Raw genomic sequence first — 20,248 nt, 5'->3', positions numbered from 1 at the left:
GGATCCTGATATAGAAATAATCTGTCTCCATTTATTCTTTAATCACGGTATTTAAAATGTAAATGCTGCCATTTTTTGAAACACATAAAATTTGCATCTCAGTGATTATTTTTATTAAGTTTTGTAATTTGAGAAAGAAGCTTAAAATGTGTAAATTACATTACATACAAATGAGATCTAATGCTGTACAAAGACTATCTCTTCATAAGGAGGCATTGTCACAATACAAATCATTCTCTTGATTGCAATTCCCTTGCTTCAGTGATAACAGCTTACATGCATGTTGTGATTAGTCATAAGGAGCAATAAACATAAGGAGAAAATATAATCTGATATTTTTTTTAAAATCCTATTAAAAGTCAAATCAAGCCTAATTAGATAATCATCAGATAAACAGCTTGCTGTTATTTGGGCTTGTTCTGAACATTTATTAAAAGAAGAATTTCGTTAATAGAGTGCAAGCGTTATAAATAATGTAGTCATAAATGAGTGAAATATCTCTGTTTACTAAATGCCCCCCCCCAAAAAAAAACCTTGCCACCACTCTCTTACTCTAAAAGTTATTTTTTAAAACATAAAAAACAAGGAATGATTGTACATCTTTGACCTATAGACTTTGCAGTCTCAACTGAGTTTGGGTGTGATTTTATCTTTTCCTACAGGCTAGCTATAAATGCCACATTTGCCTTTCAACAGCAGTTGCTATGAAGGTGGTAGAAAAACAAGTTAGCAAAAAGAAATACTAGTAATTTCAACACACTAGTGTTGGCAAGATTCTCATACCTCATTTTTTTTTGTCTTGGGATTCCACAGTCGGGCTAATGATCCTTAAAACAAAACAATGACTCTCCATCAGTTATTCCAAAGAAAGAGTTCAACTACTTATGTATGATGCTTAAATCCAAAATTTCGGAAGGAGCTTTGTATTTTAAAAATTAGTATAATTTTCTATAGATGAATGCAAATGGAAGGTGGCTCATGACATTTCTGTGACCCAACATACACCATTATCATGGAAGATATAATAGTTGCAATGGGCAGGGAGTTCCAGAGTCTAAGGGCAGCTTATTTACTTACACTTTGCAAACCCAAGAGCTGACAGTGGTATCATAATTTGAATTTTAGGCTGTACACCTTTGGGAGCACTCACTGTTTTTGGTTGTTTTACTTGTACAGCACCATGTATATTGATAGCACTATATAAATAAATGATCATCATCATCATCATCATCATCATCATCATCATCATCATCATCATCATCTCCTTAATGCGGATTGAATCCAAATGTCTGTGTTGTTATTATTATTATTATTATTATTATTATTATTAGCCTTTATTTATAAAGCGCTGTAAATTTACACAGCGCTGTACATACAATCTTTTTAATTGGACGGTTCCCTGCCCTCAAGCTTACAATCTAGAAAGACACGACACAGAGGGAGTGGTGGTGGGGAAGGGGCATCTCTAGTAGGATAATACATATAAAATACATAGCAATACAGGAAATGATTCAATAAAACAGACAACAAAAGAACATCAAATAGCAAGTGACAATTATGCAATGCATGGGAACGCTGCCCTGAACAGAATGGTCTTCAACTCTGTTTTGAAGCTGGTTAAAGAAGTGATGGCTCTTGCTCGTGAGGGAAGAAGGTTCCAGGAGTGAGGGGCTGCGAGTGAAAAGGGGCAAATCGGGATGGGGCAGAGGAAATCCTGGGCTGTGACAGCAGGCCTTGACTACTACCAGAATGGAGGGCCCTAGTGGGAAGGTGAGGAGAAATAAGGTCTGATAAGTAAGGGGGGGCCAACCCATGGAGGGCTTTAAACGTCGACAGCAGGAGTTTGTACTGAATGCGGAAAGGGAGGGGGAGCCAGTGAAGGGATGCCAACACAGGAGAGATGTGGTCAGAGCGGTGGGTGGAAGTGATAATGCGTGCAGCTGAATGCTGGACAGAAATTAAAGGACAGAGGTGAGAAAGAGGAAGCCCAGCCAGGAGGATGTTACAGTAATCAAGTCGTGAGATCACTAGGGCATGGACCAGGATCTTGGCAGTAGAGGCGGAGAGATATGGTCGGATTTTGGCAAAATTATACAAAAAGAATCTACAAGCCTTGGCTGTGGTCTGGATCTGAGGGATACACGACAGAGAAGAGTCAAAGATAAAACCAAGACTGCGGGCTTGCAATTTAACCTATTACTAAATGAATTATGATTTATAATACACTGCTCCCTCGGGTTACAAAATTAATTCGTTCCGCGGCCGCTTTCGTAACCCGAAAAGCCTTCGTAAGCCGAATTGCCATAGGCGCTAATGGGGAAAAGCCGCGTTTCGTGCGAAAAAGCACCGAAAAGCACCAAAAAAAATTTTCGTAACCCGAAAAACATTCGTAACCCGGAACAATTATTTCCAATGGGATTTTTTCGTATCCCGGAAATTTCGTAACCTGGGTATTTCGTATCCCGAGGTACCACTGTACCTCAAACTCTCACTAATTTTTTATCCACTCAGGATGACTCAGGATGACAGACCTTTGGACTACATAGCCATCATATTTTTCATCCAGATAGTTGCCATGGTGTATTCAGACTGCAAGGGAGAGGGCACTAGGACTAGAATCTTGTAATAATGCTTGTAATCATGCTAGTGTGACAATTGTGCAAGTAATTGCACTTTCTCTGAGGTTGCTACATTCAGTCCATGGTACAGCCAATCATTCTGGAAGCACACAGGGAATCCTTTCTCACACTTTTGGCTTTTGTGATATGGGTGTACTCAAGGCCTTGGTACCATTGTATGTACAACTATGGGATCCAGTGTGACTATGATCTAGTGTGACAGACCACCTGCCCTCTCGATCCCTGCCCATGCTGGCTAGCTATCCAGGGAGGTGAGGCAACTATGAACTTGTTAAGATCAATAATTAATGCCTCCAGCTTGCCAGCAAGACTGAGTTTGAAAGCAATGGAGAGAAAGCAAGGAAGATCAGCTGTGTCTCTGAGAATCACCAGTCCAGCAATTGCCCTAACAACTTGCCAAGACTGATAGAATCATAGAATCATAGAATTGGAAGAGACCGCAAGGGCCATCCAGTCCAACCCCCTGCCATGTAGGAAATCCAGATCAAAGCATCCCCGACAGATGGCCATCTAGCCTCCATTTGAAGACCTCCAAGGAGGGAGACTCCACTACACTCCGAGGAAGTGTGTTCCACTGTCGAACAGCCCTTACTGTCAGGAAGTTCCTCCTAATGTTGAGGTGGAATCTCTTTTCCTGCAGCTTGCATCCACTGCTTCGGGTCCTGTTCTCTGGAGCAGCAGAAAACAAGCTTGCTCCCTCCTCAATATGACATCCCTTCAAATATTTAAACAGGGCTATCATATCACCTCTTAACCTTCTTTTCTCCAGGCTAAACATACCCAGCTCCCTAAGGCGTTCCTCATAGGGCTTGGTTTCCAGACCCTTCACCATTTTAGTCGCCCTCCTTTGGACACGCTCCAGTTTCTCAACGTCCTTTTTGAATTGTGGCGCCCAGAACTGGACACAATATTCCAGGTGGGGCCTGACCAGAGCAGAAAGTAGTGGTACTATTACTTCCCTTGATCTAGACACTATACTTCTATTGATGCAGCCTAAAATCGCATTGGCCTTGTTAGCTGCCGCATCGCACTGTTGACTCATGTTCAACTTGTGGTCTACTTGGACTCCTAGATCCCTTTCACATGTTGTCTCCTTAAGCCAGGTGTCCCCCATCCATATCTGTGCATTTCATTTTTTCACCTTAAGTGCAGTACCTTACATTTCTCCCTATTGAAGTTCATTTTGTTAGCTATGGCCCATCTGGGGCAGCTTACTACTACTGTTATTATATTGTATGATGTTTTATTTGTATTTTAGCAGAAGGAGGGGGGCTAGGGGATTGGGATCATGTTACTACTGTTTTTAATGTTATATTGGACTATTGTTACCTGCCTAGATCCTCGAAAGGGAAAGGGGGGATATAAATAAATTATTGTTATTATTATTGGCTACATTTAAAATATATCATGAGGTGGATTGAAACTCTCACCATTCCTCACTGTTGGCTATGGATATGGCCAAGGCTGCTGAGATTTGCAGTCCAACATCTGGAAAGCCACAAGATTCCCACCCTTGGCATACAGGATCTGTCCTTGTATTTGGCACTAAAACAAGAGCAAATATTTAACAGGTGAAAACTACATGCAGTATATTAATCAGTAACTGTAGATGGTAGCCATCCACAATTGCTTATTCAGTCACTTCAGGATCATTTTCATCAGGCCTTGCTTACTGATTGATCATAATATCTAGGATGGAGACCACCCCCAGAGACATTCTAGTATAGTTCTCACCTCTTGACTCACTGGTGATGTATTCAGTGGAGCCTTACTGCTATTTCTTCTACTACAGTTCATGTCTCATTGTACCACACTTATAAGTGACCTTTCTGTTATTTTTCAACCTTTCTTGAGTGCTGGATTTCTATGTGTTTCAAAGCTACAGAATCATGCTTCTCATTTAAGGGAGCATTGTTCCTTGGAGATCTGGTTTTTCAGGTTTGTGTGCTCCACCATTTACTCTTTTTATTAGCTGTGTGCACACTAGGCTTCCACACTATTCTTTTCTTGCCTTGGATAGAATTTTGATGTTTAGACATCTGCCTTGCCCCAGATGTATTTGATGGCAAGTCTCTCCATTTCACTTCCAAAAACATTGCAGATTCATAACAAGATCAAGGTATGCACTCTGATGCTGCAAGGTTCTTTTCATTTTCCAAGGGATTTAAACTTCTGAAGCCTTTCTTTACATCCTTTCTAGCAGATACTTTTCTAAATCCCTTTAAGCAAACATTCCATTACTAGGGGAACTGTCACACTGGTTACCCCTGTAATAACTGATGGAGTCCAGAAATCAGTCCAAACTTCTTTTCATACTGTATCATTTAACCTGGAGTATTTGTCTTAATCAAACTGCAATAAACATAATCAATTTGCTGTTAACAAACTTCATTTTAAGAGCTGCCATAATTGTCAAGGGGTAGCAGACCTCCCGCAGAGGCAACTACAAAGTTACCAAGGAAGCAGAAATAATACATTTTAGTTTGAATGTGCTTGTGTAAGCATGAGCTGAGATCAGAGCATGCCAATAAGATCACTACAGCTACAGCTGGCAGTCTGGTGTCTTGCTGTCTCTGTATGCTGGTCTTACAGTAAAGACATCAAAGCACCATTATGCTGATGCACTAAGAAAATCCTTCCACAGTAGCTAACCTGGAATATCAGAAACATGAATTTAAATGATTTTTAGTGTGGAATATGGCAATAGCGTTCTAACCGTAAATGCTCTTATTTGTAAATGGTCAAAAACTTAACTTTTAAAAGCTGACTTCTAGACCTGTGGTTTTCTAGTGAAAGTAGGGGATCTGGATGCTGCTGGATTTACTTAAGAGTATTTATAACCAAACCACCCCCCCCCCTTTAACCACAAAGATTGTCAGTGGCTTACAATGAGTTAGCTTTGACAAGTTTCCCTGCCCTCAGGCTTACAGTCTAAATAAGACACAACAGACAAGGAAAAAGGGATGGCGGGTTGGGAATTAAGGCCAGCAGTTTCTGGCTGTTCTTCTTCAGAGTGGGTTTCTTCCAAAATCGGCAGTAGGATGTGGATGCAGAAATCTCTTATGAAATCTGTTGAACAGTAATGCAGCAATGCAATTGTAATATGGAGGGAGGGCCTCTTAACAGTCCTACAGAAATTGAGGTAGGTGTTTGAAAAAATCTTACTCATCCTGGAACACAATTTAGATTGTTCAATAGATTTCATAAGAGATTTCCCCATCCACATCCTACAACCAACTCTGGAAGAAAGTCTCCCTATCCATTCCTTTAACCCCTCCCACAACTAGACACTATTTTCAGTATAAGAAAATTATTACTAGATAATATATCAGTTTCCCCATTTGCTTCATACTGTCCCAAAAGTAGTGGCAGAACACCTGTTTTGTATGCAGAAGACTTGAGGTGAATCCCTGGTATTTCCAGAAAGAGTGTGAAAATCACCTCTGAAACCCTAAAAAACTGCTTCCGTTCCACATTGGCAGTATGTGGTTACATGGGCCTATATACCTTCTGACATTTCACAGATGAAAACCGGTGTGTGTCGAAGCAACATCAGAATGTGGTTAAGATTGCAAGATTTATTGATGAGGAAGAACACACAAAATAGGGGAGATTGCAGCAGTTTGCTTTTGTCAGAGACTCCTGCTGAATTAATTGAGTGCAAACTACTTTTGCACTTTCAACTTAGTTTGTAGCAACAGCAGTAAGCTGAAGAGAAATGGGGAGAGTCAATGCAGCCAAGAGAAAGTAGGACATTTTAAAAGCAGTTCAAAAGTGGGATCATAGAGGATTAATGAGGACTGTTCCTGACAAACTTGGACAATTGGCAGGTATGGAACAATAGTCTGACTCAATATAAGACCACCTTTGTCTCTGCCTGTACGTTTGCATTACGCTTCTTCAAACGGCTGTTAGATGTTCAGCAAGAATTTCTATTTTTGCCTGATAAAATGTTTCAGTACACAGTTTAAGACAACTGTGTTAGTTCCTTGAGGGCAAAAATTAATAACTTTCTTTGCTTTAGTTTTCCATTATTTTGCCTCAGTGCTGCACAATTAAAGAGTTTGCCATGTGATTTGCTGGGTTTCCCAAAGTTTAGGATATTAATTCTGTTCATTTCCTATTGTAAAATATCTCCAAGACATGCAAAAAAGCAGAATCCCATTGTCCTTTACTGGAAAAGGGTTTCAGTTCACCCTACTTTCTATTCACCTCCTCAAAGAGAAAGCCAAATCATGCTGCATAAGACTTAAAACATACACATGCTGTATTTGAAAATACTGGGGAAACTGCAGCATGACTAAGAGTAGACAGATTACTCCCTCCAATAATTTATTGTTCCAAGTAACACCAGAGCTGCTACATATTTCTCCCAAAATTAGCCAAAGCAAGCATTGCTCATGAGCCAAAAAATAGTGCTTTGTGTATCAAAAATTTGCATTAAAATTACTGACCACATGTATTTAGCAGTAAAAGTAAAAGTAGTGTAAAAATAAAATAATCTGCCTGGAGGGGAACCCACATTATTTTAAAATGTGTTTATTTATAGAAAAATGAAAGAAATCTCTGGGCTGCAGGAAATAAACCATACTGGGTTTTTGGATTTTAGGCCAAAAATAATTTCTTTAGTATCGCTTTTTAAAACGATAAAAAGGGCAACAGCTGCTTTCCTAACAAACTTGTACAATAATATATATGGACAAAAAGAGAAGTGATGTATTTATATTCATATCAAAAGATATTCAATCCCAGATTATAAATAAGACACAGCTAATAACGTACATTAGCAAAGGGGAGTCAAGCTTCCCCTTGCTGGAAGAAAACCACCATTGAACATATGACCATAACAGAAGGGGGGAATTTGCCTAAGATCTAAACCGCAATGCATAAAATGAAGACAAAACAAGTCAACATGGTGCATACCACATCTGCAATGTTTCAGTTTGGCTTCCTAGAAGTACTTTCTTGCATGGCTAAGATATAGCAGCTCATAAAATATGATTCTGTGTCTATAGGTCTGATAGAGAACACAAGCTGTTTTGAAAGTTTTGGCAGAGATACAACACAAAATGAGTTGACCATCCCTTCTTCCAAATCTGAAACAGATGAAAGGGATAACAAGGGACAAAGCAGGCAGATAAACAAAAGAGCACAGCAAAATGTTGTATAATCCCTTTTGAATTCCCTTCACTGATTATGAAGATCAAATTGGAAATAAAGGCAAAGTATCATAACAATTTGCAAGGGAAAATCACACTTGTTTAGGAGCTATCTTAGCATGTGACTTGCCAGCACAGAATGGAAATTTCACGCTAAGATATAGTAGAAGAGGAAACTGAACCTGTTCCCTTCTAGCCACTTTTACCTTGTCTCACCTTATGAGTCTTTTCTCTTAATTGGGCCAATTTTTTGATGCAGAGCCAAGCCAGAAGCAAGTAGCTGGAGGGATGGGAAGGAGAGCAAGCAGAGGGAAAATGCAGTACCACTATAGCATCTACACTTCCTTTGCCATAGCCTTCCTCTGAGGCTGAGAGCATGTAACTTGCCCAAGGTCACTCTGGACTTTTTCACACGGGGAAAATTGGAAGGTTAACCCAGGGTCAATCCGGAGTCATCCATGGTATTTCATGTAATTTTGCAAAAGAATATCAAATGATGGCGAACGCAATTGGAAGGCAATCCAAATGCAATTGTGGGTCATCCCAGAAATAGCTACATTTGGAAAACTATCGAATGGATAGATCCTTTTCCATAGCGAATTCGAAGTCAATTCGAATTTGTGTTAATATGAAAGGCATCTCTACTTCGGCCATGGGATTCCTTCCCATTAGAAACAGACTACAATTCCCATGACCCTTTGTTGTTGCGATTTTCCTTCTTGCGCTCCCTGGCTTCTGAGAACAAAGCAGCTGTTTTGGAGGAAAGATTGAAGGGGGGGAAGGGCAAACCCCCTGAGAAAATCTTGCCCAGAAACCCCTATGATAGGATCTGGCATAAGTCTGAAATGGCTTGAAGGCACACAGCAATAATATAAAAACTCAGCTTAATGCTCTGACAGGAAATGTTTCCAAACAAGAGGAGGAGGGGGTCTTTTTGGCTGGCTTCCAGATGCAATCCTGTCCTCCTTGTGCAGGCGCAAAAATGCTAATTCACAATGACGAAGCCAATGGGTAAGTGCTCATGCGATGAATGCATTCACATTTGCACTGTTTTCTCTTTGGGATGGACGCTGTGTTGATGGATGCAGTGTTGTCTTTGCGTGTGATGAGCTAGTACGTAATTTCATGCATTTTCGAATTGGCCCCACTTTCTTCTTCTTTCGGGATGGTGGTACATTCCTCCCGTGTGAAAAAGTCTTCAGTGGGTTTCATGGCTGAACAGGGAAACGAACCCTGGTCTCCAGAGTTGCACTCCAGCACTCAAAACATTATGCCATGCTTGCTGGTTCACATATACACATTCATATGTCTTTGATTACAGGTAGCATTAATAGATAACTTGCATGTGGAAAATCAGCCATCATAAATTTGATAAAGCTGGTAGAAATGATCAATAGATCTATTTTACAAATTATTCCATATGTAATGGAGAGAATTTATCTTTCTTATCTTGGGAAAGTCTTGTCTGCTGCTGCTCCTAGGAAAAAGGAGCATTAGAAAGAAATTGGGGTCAATTCAAAAATGCATGAAATTATGTACTAGCTCATCACACGATGATGAATCCATGGGGATTCTGTGGGATGTACTCTAAAAAGCAACTTCTCCAAGTGCTAGTGTTAGAACTGGGAACAGGAACACAGATTGAGCACTGGCAAAGTGGGGACAGGAAGTAAGACCTCTGCAGCACTGTAACCTTTGAACAAATTGTTTCTTCTATCCATCTGTCTAACTGCTAAACCTTTTCAACTGTACAGGTGGATATAAATTATTTGGCAGATTGGTTTTGGTAGATGCAAGAGTTCATCTGTGTAAGTATCTAACACCAACATCAATTGGCTGGTTTGAGTGCGATTTTATACTAGTCTTTAGGGAAAGGGGAGAAAAATAAAGAACAGCACAAAATTGCATTGTAGCAGTCATATGAGTATATAACCAAAATATAGGCTGAAACAACTATAAGCAAGTATATTAAAGCCAATATAGTATTTACTAACTTATTTATTTGTTTCTTTGTTTCATTTGTATGCCACCTTTCTCTCAAAAAAGGGATCTAAGGTGGCTCACAAATATAGTATTGTTCACTGGCATCCTTTAAAAAAATACTCAAATCTACTAGTCTGTTAGCAAAGTTAAAGACATCTTATGCACTGTTGTGTTTTAAAGATGCACATCACCACATGAGAGAATCCATACATATTACATATACAGTCACCCCTCTAAGTTCGCAGTCTTGAGAACTGTGGACTTGAAAATCCGCAGAGGGGTGACCCCAATGGAGGGCGCACACCCTGCACGCACACGCCCCATTCAAGCCTATGGGACTTGAATATATGCAAGATTTGGAACTCGCTGGGGGTCCGGAACGGATCCCCCGTGGGTTCCATGGGGCAAATGTATCTACCTTTCTGATTTACAGTAGCAGACAAAATGGCAACAGTGTACTCAACAACACAAGGTTCATATAAAAAAGACTTGTCTTATGTCACTGTCCCAAAACTCTCCTGAAAACCTATAAAAGGGATGTGTACACCAAAGATCTACAGCCCTGAACCTGCAAGATCTGTGCAGACCAATTGTTCACCTGGACCCTTGGAGCTCTCTCACTCATAGGGTCGCCAAGAATCAAAGTCAGCTTGGAATCAAATAACAAACCAAACATATAATTGTCAGAGGCTTCAGGGCTGGCAAAATGTTTACCAACTTTCCTCATTATTTAACATGATTTGATGATGCACATTAGTACAGACAGCAGTTTGTTAAGTACTCATTGGTAGCCATTAAAAGGTAATTGATGTTGCTAATGACAACCACACAACAGCCACAAACCAATCAAAATCCTTAAAAAAAAAAAACTCAAGAGCTGTAATTCCTATATACTTAGATCCTTATTTTGTATGAAGATACACTCAAGGTTAATTTGCTTCCCAATCAGTAGTTTTATTTAAAGCACTAGCTAAAAATAGTTCCTTTGCAAAACCAGCTCAAGAGAAATAAATATACATTTAATTGCACTAATAGCACAATTATGTGACGTATGCAATTACCCCATGACTACTCTTCCTACTTCGTAGGAAAAGTTTAATTGCACAGCATGGTTGGTACTTTTGCAGAACTATTTTCACAGCATCACATCCAGCTGGATCTGAGCTATTACTGTTATTCTGTCACTGAGCAATTCAGGTCCCTAGGTTACAGTCCCCCCACACCATCAAATACAGTATAAAGAGGTTTTTTTAATGGTGTATCAAATTAGAAATTATACACAAACAGTCTTCTATTTTAAAAAGAAAGAAAAAAGCAGCTATGGGTAGAATAAGAGTGGGGAAAGGACAACTTAACCACTTCCTCACCAATCAATTATCAGGTCAAAACCAACTGGCTGTGATTTCCGACTATATGGGGTAGTGACAGAATCTACCCCATGTGGAAATCCCCTACAGAAAAGTACAAGCATAACTGTTAACAAAACCTCTGATAGTGTTCCTTTCCCCCAAAGCCTTTTAAAGCTATCCAGTCCCCGTTTTCCTCCTCATCCTCAGTCTAGCAGGAGGGTTTTTTTTTTTTTTTTTTGCACTCTCAGGATTAGGAGCATGCTGAAGGAGGGATGGGGAAATATAAACCTTCTGTATTGCATAACAGCAGTGTGTCTGCAGTAAACAGTGCAATAAATAAAACTTGAGCTGGGAAAATAAGATTCTTCTCTAGCTAATCCTACTGTAGCCACATATGCCTGCCTAACACAGTTAAGTTAAACAGCAGCTCCCCCCAGAATCCCTTACCAAGCATGCTTGAATAGCAAAAAAAGAGAGAGCAACACAGATAAGCCTACATCATCAGCTAATGTGTCTTAGCACATTAAAAAAATATATATTTATTAAGTTTGACCACTAGGATATTAAAAGAAAGGTGTAAGCTGCACAAAGAAAAAGCTACCCCTGGATACATTTTGGAAGAAGCTTCAAGTGGTCTACAAAAGTTTCAAAATGATTTTCTTTTCTTAAGAAAGGCGGTTTTATTTCATATGCATATATTGTTAGAGTTGAATAAAAGGTATGTTGGAACTTAGGGAACTGTTGTTCTTTCTTGTGGCATGGGAATCTATTCCTGTTTTTCCCCCCATGTTATTTCTGCTTCTGGTAACAAATTTTCTTTAAAGAAGCAAAGTCCAGGAAGACATCTACTTCATCAGCTGAGGTATGTGTGTTAAATAGTTAAATTCATAGGGTTTTCTTGGGCAAGGAATACTCAAGAGGTGATTTTGCCAGTTCCTTCCTCTGAAATACAGTGTGCCCGCATCATACACGGCATGATATACATTGCTTTCAGCATACGCTGAAAACCGCACCGAAAGGAGTGGTGCCACCCCCCAGAAGGAGCGGTGCTGCACCCCAGAAATAATGCCATGTACACGAGCCCCATTAGTTTATGCGGAATATCCCTTGCGTGGGTGTGTGTGTGTGTCTGGAACGGATCCCTGCATAAGAGAAGGGACCACTGTATATCCTACAGAACATGGTATTTGTTGGCAGTCTCCCATCCAAGTGCTAATCAAATATTAACCTTATTGCCTGTAATTTAATAAAGAAAGCTCAATCCTATACATCAAGGATAGGCCATCTTGGCAGGCCAGGGAGCCACATGAGCCCTCCGCCCCAGCCCAAGAGGCCTTGGAGGGCCACACTGCCACACACAATCACACAAAAAAAATAATCCCTTTTGCCCCGGAATGCACTCCAGAGGCAATCTGCCATGCTTTGGGGGCTCCTTGAGCTATTTAGCAGTATCCATGTTCACTCAAGAGTAAGCTCCATTGAGTTCAGTGGGTCTCATTTCCAAATAATTTTGCATAAAATTTCAGTCTTAGATAAGATTTGTCAAGAGTCTATGTACGCCTTTGAAAGGGTACTAATGTGTTGTACAAAATACATTTTCGGTGTATTTGTGTTTCATTGGGCTCAAACATAAAGCTGCTTTGAGTCATTTGGAATATACAGTATGCTGTTTAAATGCTGCATGAATCCTAATAGGCTGGAAGCCATGCTAAAGCCATGCTCCAGTCTGAAGGACTAGAGCGCAGCTTTGGTCCAGTTTCTGGCCTCTTAAGATTTGTGTGTCATTTAAACAGCATACCCCCAAAGAGACCCGAAGCAGCTTTATTCTGGCAGTCTGTAACAGGCCATAGTGATGTATTATATGACATAATTAAAGCTTAAAGGGAACACAGGTGCTTAATCAACATCATGCCATATTAAAACTCTGTTATGATTTTAGAAGTGAAAATGAACTGGCTATAAGCATTATGTAGACATGCCAATATGGCATTTTTTGCTCAAACTGATCACAGCAACTGCAGCTGGAGGAAGACTAATTGTTCCGATCTTGAAAAACTAATGCATTTTTTTTATTTTAAAGGCAGGCACTGAAAAAATTATTGGTATTTAGTCCTAAAGGTCTCATCTAGGTTATAATCAATGCCCTGGTGGCGCAGTTGGAGCCCTGGTGGCGCAGTGGTTAAATGCCTGTACTGCAGCCATTCACTCAAAACCACAAGGTTGCGAGTTCAAGACCAGCAAAAGGGCCCAAGCTCGACTCAGGCTTGCATCCTTCCGAGGTCGTTAAAATGAGTACCCAGACTGTTGGGGGCAAAATTAGCTTACTTGCTAATTAGCTTACTTGCTGTTCACCGCTATGATCTTTGGAATAGCGATATATAAATAAAACAAATTATTATTATTATTATTATTATTATTATTACACAGCTGTGAATTACTTTAGAGTGTATAAAGATGTGAATTAAGCTTTAAAGATAAATTTATAACATTTTATGGATGCATTTGGCAGAATTTTTATCCAAACTCCAGTAAGTCAAATACGAGTAAGCACAAGAGGATGACGTATGTAGCTTTGTTCTCATGATCTGATGTCCCACAGGTTGAAGTTTGGAAAATGCTTCCGAATTGTGGCCAAGTGCCGTCTCCATTACAACAGCTGGTTGGTGCTGTGACAGCTTTCAAATTCAGCACTTTGTCAGGTGAAGCACTTTGTCAGGGGAAGACAGAAGAAACACCTTGTACCACTGAATAACTCATTCATACTAAAAGATGTTCTGCCCAACTTTTCCTCACTGGATACTTGATTTGAATGTAAAAAAAACCTTCATGTTAATATTACATTGTTTATGTCTGGTCTTTTGAGTCCATGGAGAAGTTCTTTTATTCAGCTAGCCTATGTTAAAGAATGAAGTGGCAAGAATTCAATTGGAAGTGTGAAATGTAGATTTATTCACAATATCTTGTTCAGTAGAATACTGCCTTGCTTATTTTGTGTTATCAGAGCCAGGATGTCATGTTGTTTGAGCACCATCCAGTGCTATGAAATAATAAGATACAACTGTGTGAAGAGATGCCAGCACATACAGATGTATGTGTGCTTACGTACGTACACACACACACACATACACACTGTGCTTTATGTAGCTTGTGATCCTGGATTCCTTCTGTGACCAGCACAATCAGCACAAAAATAATGATGCATAACTTATGGGAGCAAAAAAATGTGGGCAAAGACTTCTTAGCATGTGGTAGGGGAAAATGACAATTAGGTATTTTGTTATAGATTTAGGACTATTACTTGCTAGTAGGAATATTTTCATAGATGCAGCCATCAGTAATTAATTTTTATCACTTACTTCCTCCCTCAGCAACCTGAACTCAGATACATCTAATTTTAATTACTAACTTGTTGCTGAATTTTGGGCTTATTTAGGCTCAACAGGATACAAGGACATGAAACAATCTGCTTAGACAATTACAATAAGGAATTATCTTTTGATTAAACATCAGCTGATAAATATAATACTGCATAAAAATCCTGTTCTCATGATTTTCAGATATTTGACAGCTACAAAACCCAGAAATTTCACTATATGTCATTACAGTGGAGCAGTGGTTGTACCCATACTAAATTAGATACTGAAATCTCATTGACAACTCAAATGCCTTGGTTTTAAATGAAACTGGTGTCATTTAATATAGTCTGGGTCCAACTCAAAGTGTTGACTCCAGCTGTTTCTGGGCGTAGGAACAATACCTGCATGAAATTCTATTCAGAATGTTATTACCAGCTGAAAAGGGAATGTGTTGTTTTTTGCTGATGTGCCTCCTCCTTTAATGTCTCCCAGTATCACCTCTCTCCATTTTCTATGGCATTTTCACCACTCTGGAGTAAATCTGATCGTGATATAGTCGACTGTGAGGGAAAGGGAAGAATCAGGAAAGACCAACACTTCTTCCATTCTATCAGAAGGTTCCCACAGATGGAAGAAGCCATTTTGTCTGATCTGATCCAACATGTTTAGCATGAAGGCAGATACATAACAGAAACATGTGCTGGATTATTTTGGTATCCATCAGTTAAAAATGGTAAAAAAACTAGAATAATCCTTTCTAAATAAACCTTCCTTGTTTAACTGTACTGAATGATGAGCTGAAAATTTTGAGTTCAACAGACTAGTTGAACTAAGAACCACAGCTCAGTCATAAAACACAGGCCTTGCATACGGACGCTCCCAGGTTCAAATCCCTGACATGGCTACGAAAGAGTCCTGTCTGAATCGTCTGACTGAACATAAAGCAGCTTCCTATGTTCCAGTGTAGATGAAGGCAAAAACATGTAACTAAAATGATATGCAATCAAAATTTTATTCATAAAATACACATTTGAATGATTCCATAATTTAACATAATTTCATCTGTTACATGCTATGCCACACTTCAGACAGCAACATTTCTGTTAGAGTTCTTCAAAATGATGGCTTTAAGTTGGAGAATGTGGCAGCCTTTTCACAATTTCAGCAGCAATCTTCAAATAAGCTTGAGCCTGTAAAATATGTAAAAATCCCCGGCCCTGTTAAATTTCTAGACTAGAGTGAAACCATATAAATCACATAGGAACAGTTCATATCCTGATTTTGTATCACCAGCTTTCATCCCTTGACCAAGCTGTTATGAGATGTAGAGATATTGTAGTTACACAGGAAAGAGTCAGGAGCACAATGGTAACAAATAACACAGTTTCTATTAAGTACAATCTCAGCCTGGAGAGGTGGTGAGAATAGATTTATATTATCTACAGGACAAGGGTCCAAGGAACAACAACTGAGAGTGGGTGAGGAGAGGGACAAAACAGTGGCATTGGAGTGAAATGGCATCATGGAGCTAAGAGTGACTAAACAGGACTAAATGAACAGCCATCATCAGGGTCGAATGAATGAAATAGGCAGAGGCCTGCAAAAGGTCACAGTCAAAGGAAATGGAACTGACAAGAAACTTCAAAAAGAGTTATGAATAGGAGAGACTGTTTGCTGTTCACAAGAACATAGAGTTAAGTCTCTGAAGGGAGGGTACTGTAGACCAGTGACACCATGAAACTGTGATGATGACTTAGATTCTACACATTAATTTGAACTAACCATTCAAAATGTTTCACTATTGATCTTCAGCATAAACTTAGTTCAATTTCTTAAACATATCCCTTCTACAAGCAAAAGCTTTAAAAATGTAAGAAAAACCAGAGGTACCCACTACTAAGGTTTTGTGTATTTTGCAAATATCCTTCACAAAATGGCTTCTTGAAAATATTAGGAATAAATTTGTGATGTGTTCAGCTAATTATTTATTTATTTTATATCCTGCCTTTCCCCCAACATGGGATTTCAAGGTGGCATTGTTATTGCTGTGCCTATAATGAGGTTTTCTGTGGCTGAGAGTGTGTGGCTTGCCCAAGGTCATCCTGTGGGTTTTCATGGCTGAGTGAAGAATTGAACCCTGATCATCAGCGCCACTCTGATCATCACGGAAAAGCAGGATAGAAATAAATTATTGTTGTTGTTGTTGTTGTTGTTGTTGTTGTAGTCCAATGCTAAAACCATTATATCATCTTTCTTAGCATCACTGCCAGGGGCCTAAGAAGACAGAGGCAGCAGGGGGCAGATTTCCCTCTTGCTGGCATGCTCTGTTTGTCGTGCTCAACCCATGTGCCACTCTGCCAGCCCCTCCACCCCCTGCCACTTACTGCATCCACCTCCTGCTGCCTCTGTTCTCTCAGGTCCCCAATTACGATGTTAAACTGAAGTCACCTAGAGTTAGAGTACAGTGTGCCCATGCCATACGCAGGCACACCATATGCGGCTTTCAGCTTACGCTGAAGCCACGCACCACAAAAGGCAATGGTATGTGCACCCATGGTGCGTGCACCATACTTCACCACATGCAAAAGCCCCATTGTTTTCAATGGGGCTTGAGCATACATGGTATTTCCCTTATCTGGGGAGGGATTCGGAAAGGATCCCCCGCGTAAGGAAAGGCCCCACTGTAGTAGAATGGTGGGGAAGAAGGAGGCACTTGCCAAATCAACAATTATCCAATGCCTCTTTGCCTTTATCCCAGTTTTCCTCCCTCCTCGCAATGATGCTAAAGCCAGCTAGAGTGAGGGGCAATGGGAAAGGGGGAGGCGTTTTCAGAAGCAGTAACATCTAGCAGCCCTTTGCCTTCATTCCCACTTACCCCACACACTTCACACTAGATGCTGACTGAACATGATCGTTGGGGGCCTAAGAAGCCAGAGGAAACTGTGGGCAGATGCACCCCATAAGTAGTGGGATGGCAGAGGGTCTGCCTGAGCAGTGAAGGAAAGCGATCCAAAAGGCAAGGGAGTAGGCAGGTGAGTGGTGGGCAGAAGCTGCCTTGGTTGTAGAACATGTGCACCATGGGCTGCAGGGGAAGGATAAGGAGGATAAGTTGCTGCTATTGCCACCAGCCTTCTGCTGCAAAAATGTCCTTTAGTATCATTGTCTTTCTCTTCCTTCTCCTTAAGGGAAAAATAACAACACAAGCTCTCAGCAGCAGTGCTGTCACCCTAGGAGACAGAGGAGCTGAGAAAAGCTTGGAGACAGATGACCAGGGTTGGCTGGTTTAAGCCAGGTTGTTGTTTTATAAATGACTTTATAAAAAAACACTCCTGGTTTTTTTTAAATTCATTATTCATATATTTTTTAAAAAGTCTGGTGATTGTTACAGTCAGACCTCTGTACCCACAGATTCTTTACCCATGGAGTAAAGCATCTATGGCTTGAAAATGTTGCCCCCAAAATTCAAAGAAACCTTGATTTTGACATTTTATATAAGGACTGCCATTTTACTATCCATTGTGTTTAGTGGGACTTGAGCATTTTCCAACCATCTTACTGGAACAATGACTGTTTGAATTTAAACATTTTAACTTCAACAGTTTATTGGCAGTTGTTCATTGTTAGACTAGTAACCAGAGTCAGTTGCTTCTAACCACATTATTTTATAGTGCAAGAAATGCCATTCAGAAACAAATTATTCAATTAAAACAAACTCAACCAAAACAAACTGCTTTAAAAGTGCACTTTTAAAAGAATAATCATTATTGAACTTAATGGTCATAACATCTGAATTTCATTTTGCTACTTAATTTTCTGATTTAATCCTATATTGGGGGGGGGGGGGGAGATTCTCCAATCCTGCTGGTGACAAGAGGTGCGGTGGAGGCACCCTGGGAGCAATGCAGAGGGCCTTAAACTATTTGTCGTTTTTCCATTTTCACAGGAATCCTGAACCCTAATCTCTGTGAAGGTTGAGGGCCAACAGCACAGTTTTAGATTTTAAAAACCACTACATGTTATTGTGAAGCCATGCCTTCCAAAAAAACATAAGATGCATGCACACTGGTCTACTCTGGTGCCACAACAAACTACCATTCGCAGAATTCATTTTATTGAGCCATGGCAGTTAAAGTGGGGTCCAACTGGATTATTTCGATTGTGCTGATGCAGCCATAGTCATCAATGTCACCCCACATACAAGTCTTCCTGCATAAACAAGCCAACTGACTTCTTTAAAGAAGTCCAGTATGCACCTCATATACAACTTTGTACGCTTTCCTGAGAAGGATCTCTCTATCCCCTCCAATATTGATTTCTTCAATAGCCCTGTAGTGCATGCTCTATTAGCCTATTTTGTCTGTTGCATTGTGTCTTCAACACTGATGACTGACTATCTTCAGAAGGGCCAAACATTTAATGCAGAATACTACTCTAACTTGCTGTGTTGATTAAAGGAGGCACTGAAAGAAAAATGGTGAGGGAAAGTTGAAGAAAAGTGTGCTCTTTTTGCAGGACAATGCACCTACCGGCAAGACAATGGGTGTTTTGAAGAATTTGGGGTTTGAGTGCATAGACCATCCACCCTTCTCACCAGATCTTGATCCATCTGACTATTTCCCGTTTCCAAACCTTAAAAAAAGTCTGAAGGAGTGGAAAAGGTGAATGATTCAGAAGTGACAGCAACAGCAGAGCACTATTTCAGTGACTAGACATTAGATTTTTTTTTGAAAGGGTTAGAGAAACCTGAGAAACAGTGTGCCAATTTTGTCAAACTTCAGAGTGAATATGTGGAATAGCATGTAAGTTTCAAGGCTCTAGGTCATTCCCTTCTTGGTTGGGCTGAGACGTTTTCAGCATCCCCTCATATTAGCTAGTAGCTTAGCTATTGATAAACTACTATCTATGAACTTGTCCATTCAGGTATTTTAGAGCAGGTTATGGAGAGGTAAATAGTTCATTGGTAGAGCTAGGAAAGCAATAGGAAGGCAAATGAAATAATCTATCTGATTTGGGGAAAAGCAGCTTCATATGAAGAGTCCACCAATCTAACAGCTTTCCAATAACTAAATGCCACTACAACAGTCTCCTTCTTCTCATATTCATTCTACATGACAGCAAAGAAGCAGGCAGCATGTTAGCGGCTGTAACCTCATGGGCCTTCTCCTTCTGTCAGTTCTCCCCAAAAGGCCTCTTATTTGGCTTAAAGCTCCAACCAACTCCCCATCTGAGAAGGGTCGGTGAAAGGAATAAGCAGAGAAAGGACTGTTCGGCCTGAAAGCTGTTCATTGTTGATCACCTCAAGCTTTTGAGAAAAATAAGATCCTGGTGTATGAAAGAACTGACTGTTGACTTTTACTAATGAATACCTTTTCCTAATTGCATCCTTCAGTGACAGGCGGACAAGAAAACATCAAAAAGCTGCTGGCTTGGATTTCTTTATATAAACTTATCATGCACACATACTAAACCTTTTCTCCTTCTCATATTCTTTTTTAATGGGCCATTTATCTGATCCTAAAGCTGGAATCATCTGTTTGTACCATCATTACTAAGCAACACAAGAGGAACTGAAGTGAAACAAGAGCATTTTAATGGGGGAGAATGGAAAGGAGAAATTTACACTATTCATTTATCATTCAGAACAGTTTTCATATTAAAATGGTATGTGCCTGATTCAGAGATATTTTCCTTTCCTTTTGCTCTGGAGTTTGTAATGGGAATTGCCATGGCTCATCTTTCTGCAAAGCAAGGAGTGCATTTTC

At 39.9% G+C, this 20,248-nt stretch overlaps 1 protein-coding gene across 8 annotated transcripts in view; it reads right to left on the bottom strand.

Annotated features, from left to right (window-relative positions):
- Positions 1 to 20,248, bottom strand: part of NUBPL (nucleotide binding protein like) — a 124,017-nt gene that overhangs the window by 11,234 nt on the left and 92,535 nt on the right. For 6 of the 8 annotated variants that reach the window (XM_042441109.1, XM_042441082.1, XM_042441149.1 and 3 more), the window contains one exon: positions 15,485 to 15,676. The exons of 1 other annotated variant lie outside the window; for it this stretch is intronic. In XM_042441109.1, coding sequence (XP_042297043.1) covers positions 15,648 to 15,676 — 29 coding nt within the window. In that variant the 3' untranslated portion in view covers positions 15,485 to 15,647. Of the gene's footprint in view, positions 1 to 15,484; positions 15,677 to 18,414; positions 19,128 to 20,248 lie in introns of those variants that run through there. One more of the 8 variants, XM_042441092.1, reaches the window with a different exon arrangement.

Source organism: Sceloporus undulatus, chromosome 1, assembly GCF_019175285.1.
Source record: "Sceloporus undulatus isolate JIND9_A2432 ecotype Alabama chromosome 1, SceUnd_v1.1, whole genome shotgun sequence".
Taxonomy (NCBI): domain Eukaryota; kingdom Metazoa; phylum Chordata; class Lepidosauria; order Squamata; family Phrynosomatidae; genus Sceloporus; species Sceloporus undulatus.
This window is presented reverse-complemented; position numbering and strand designations above follow the sequence as displayed.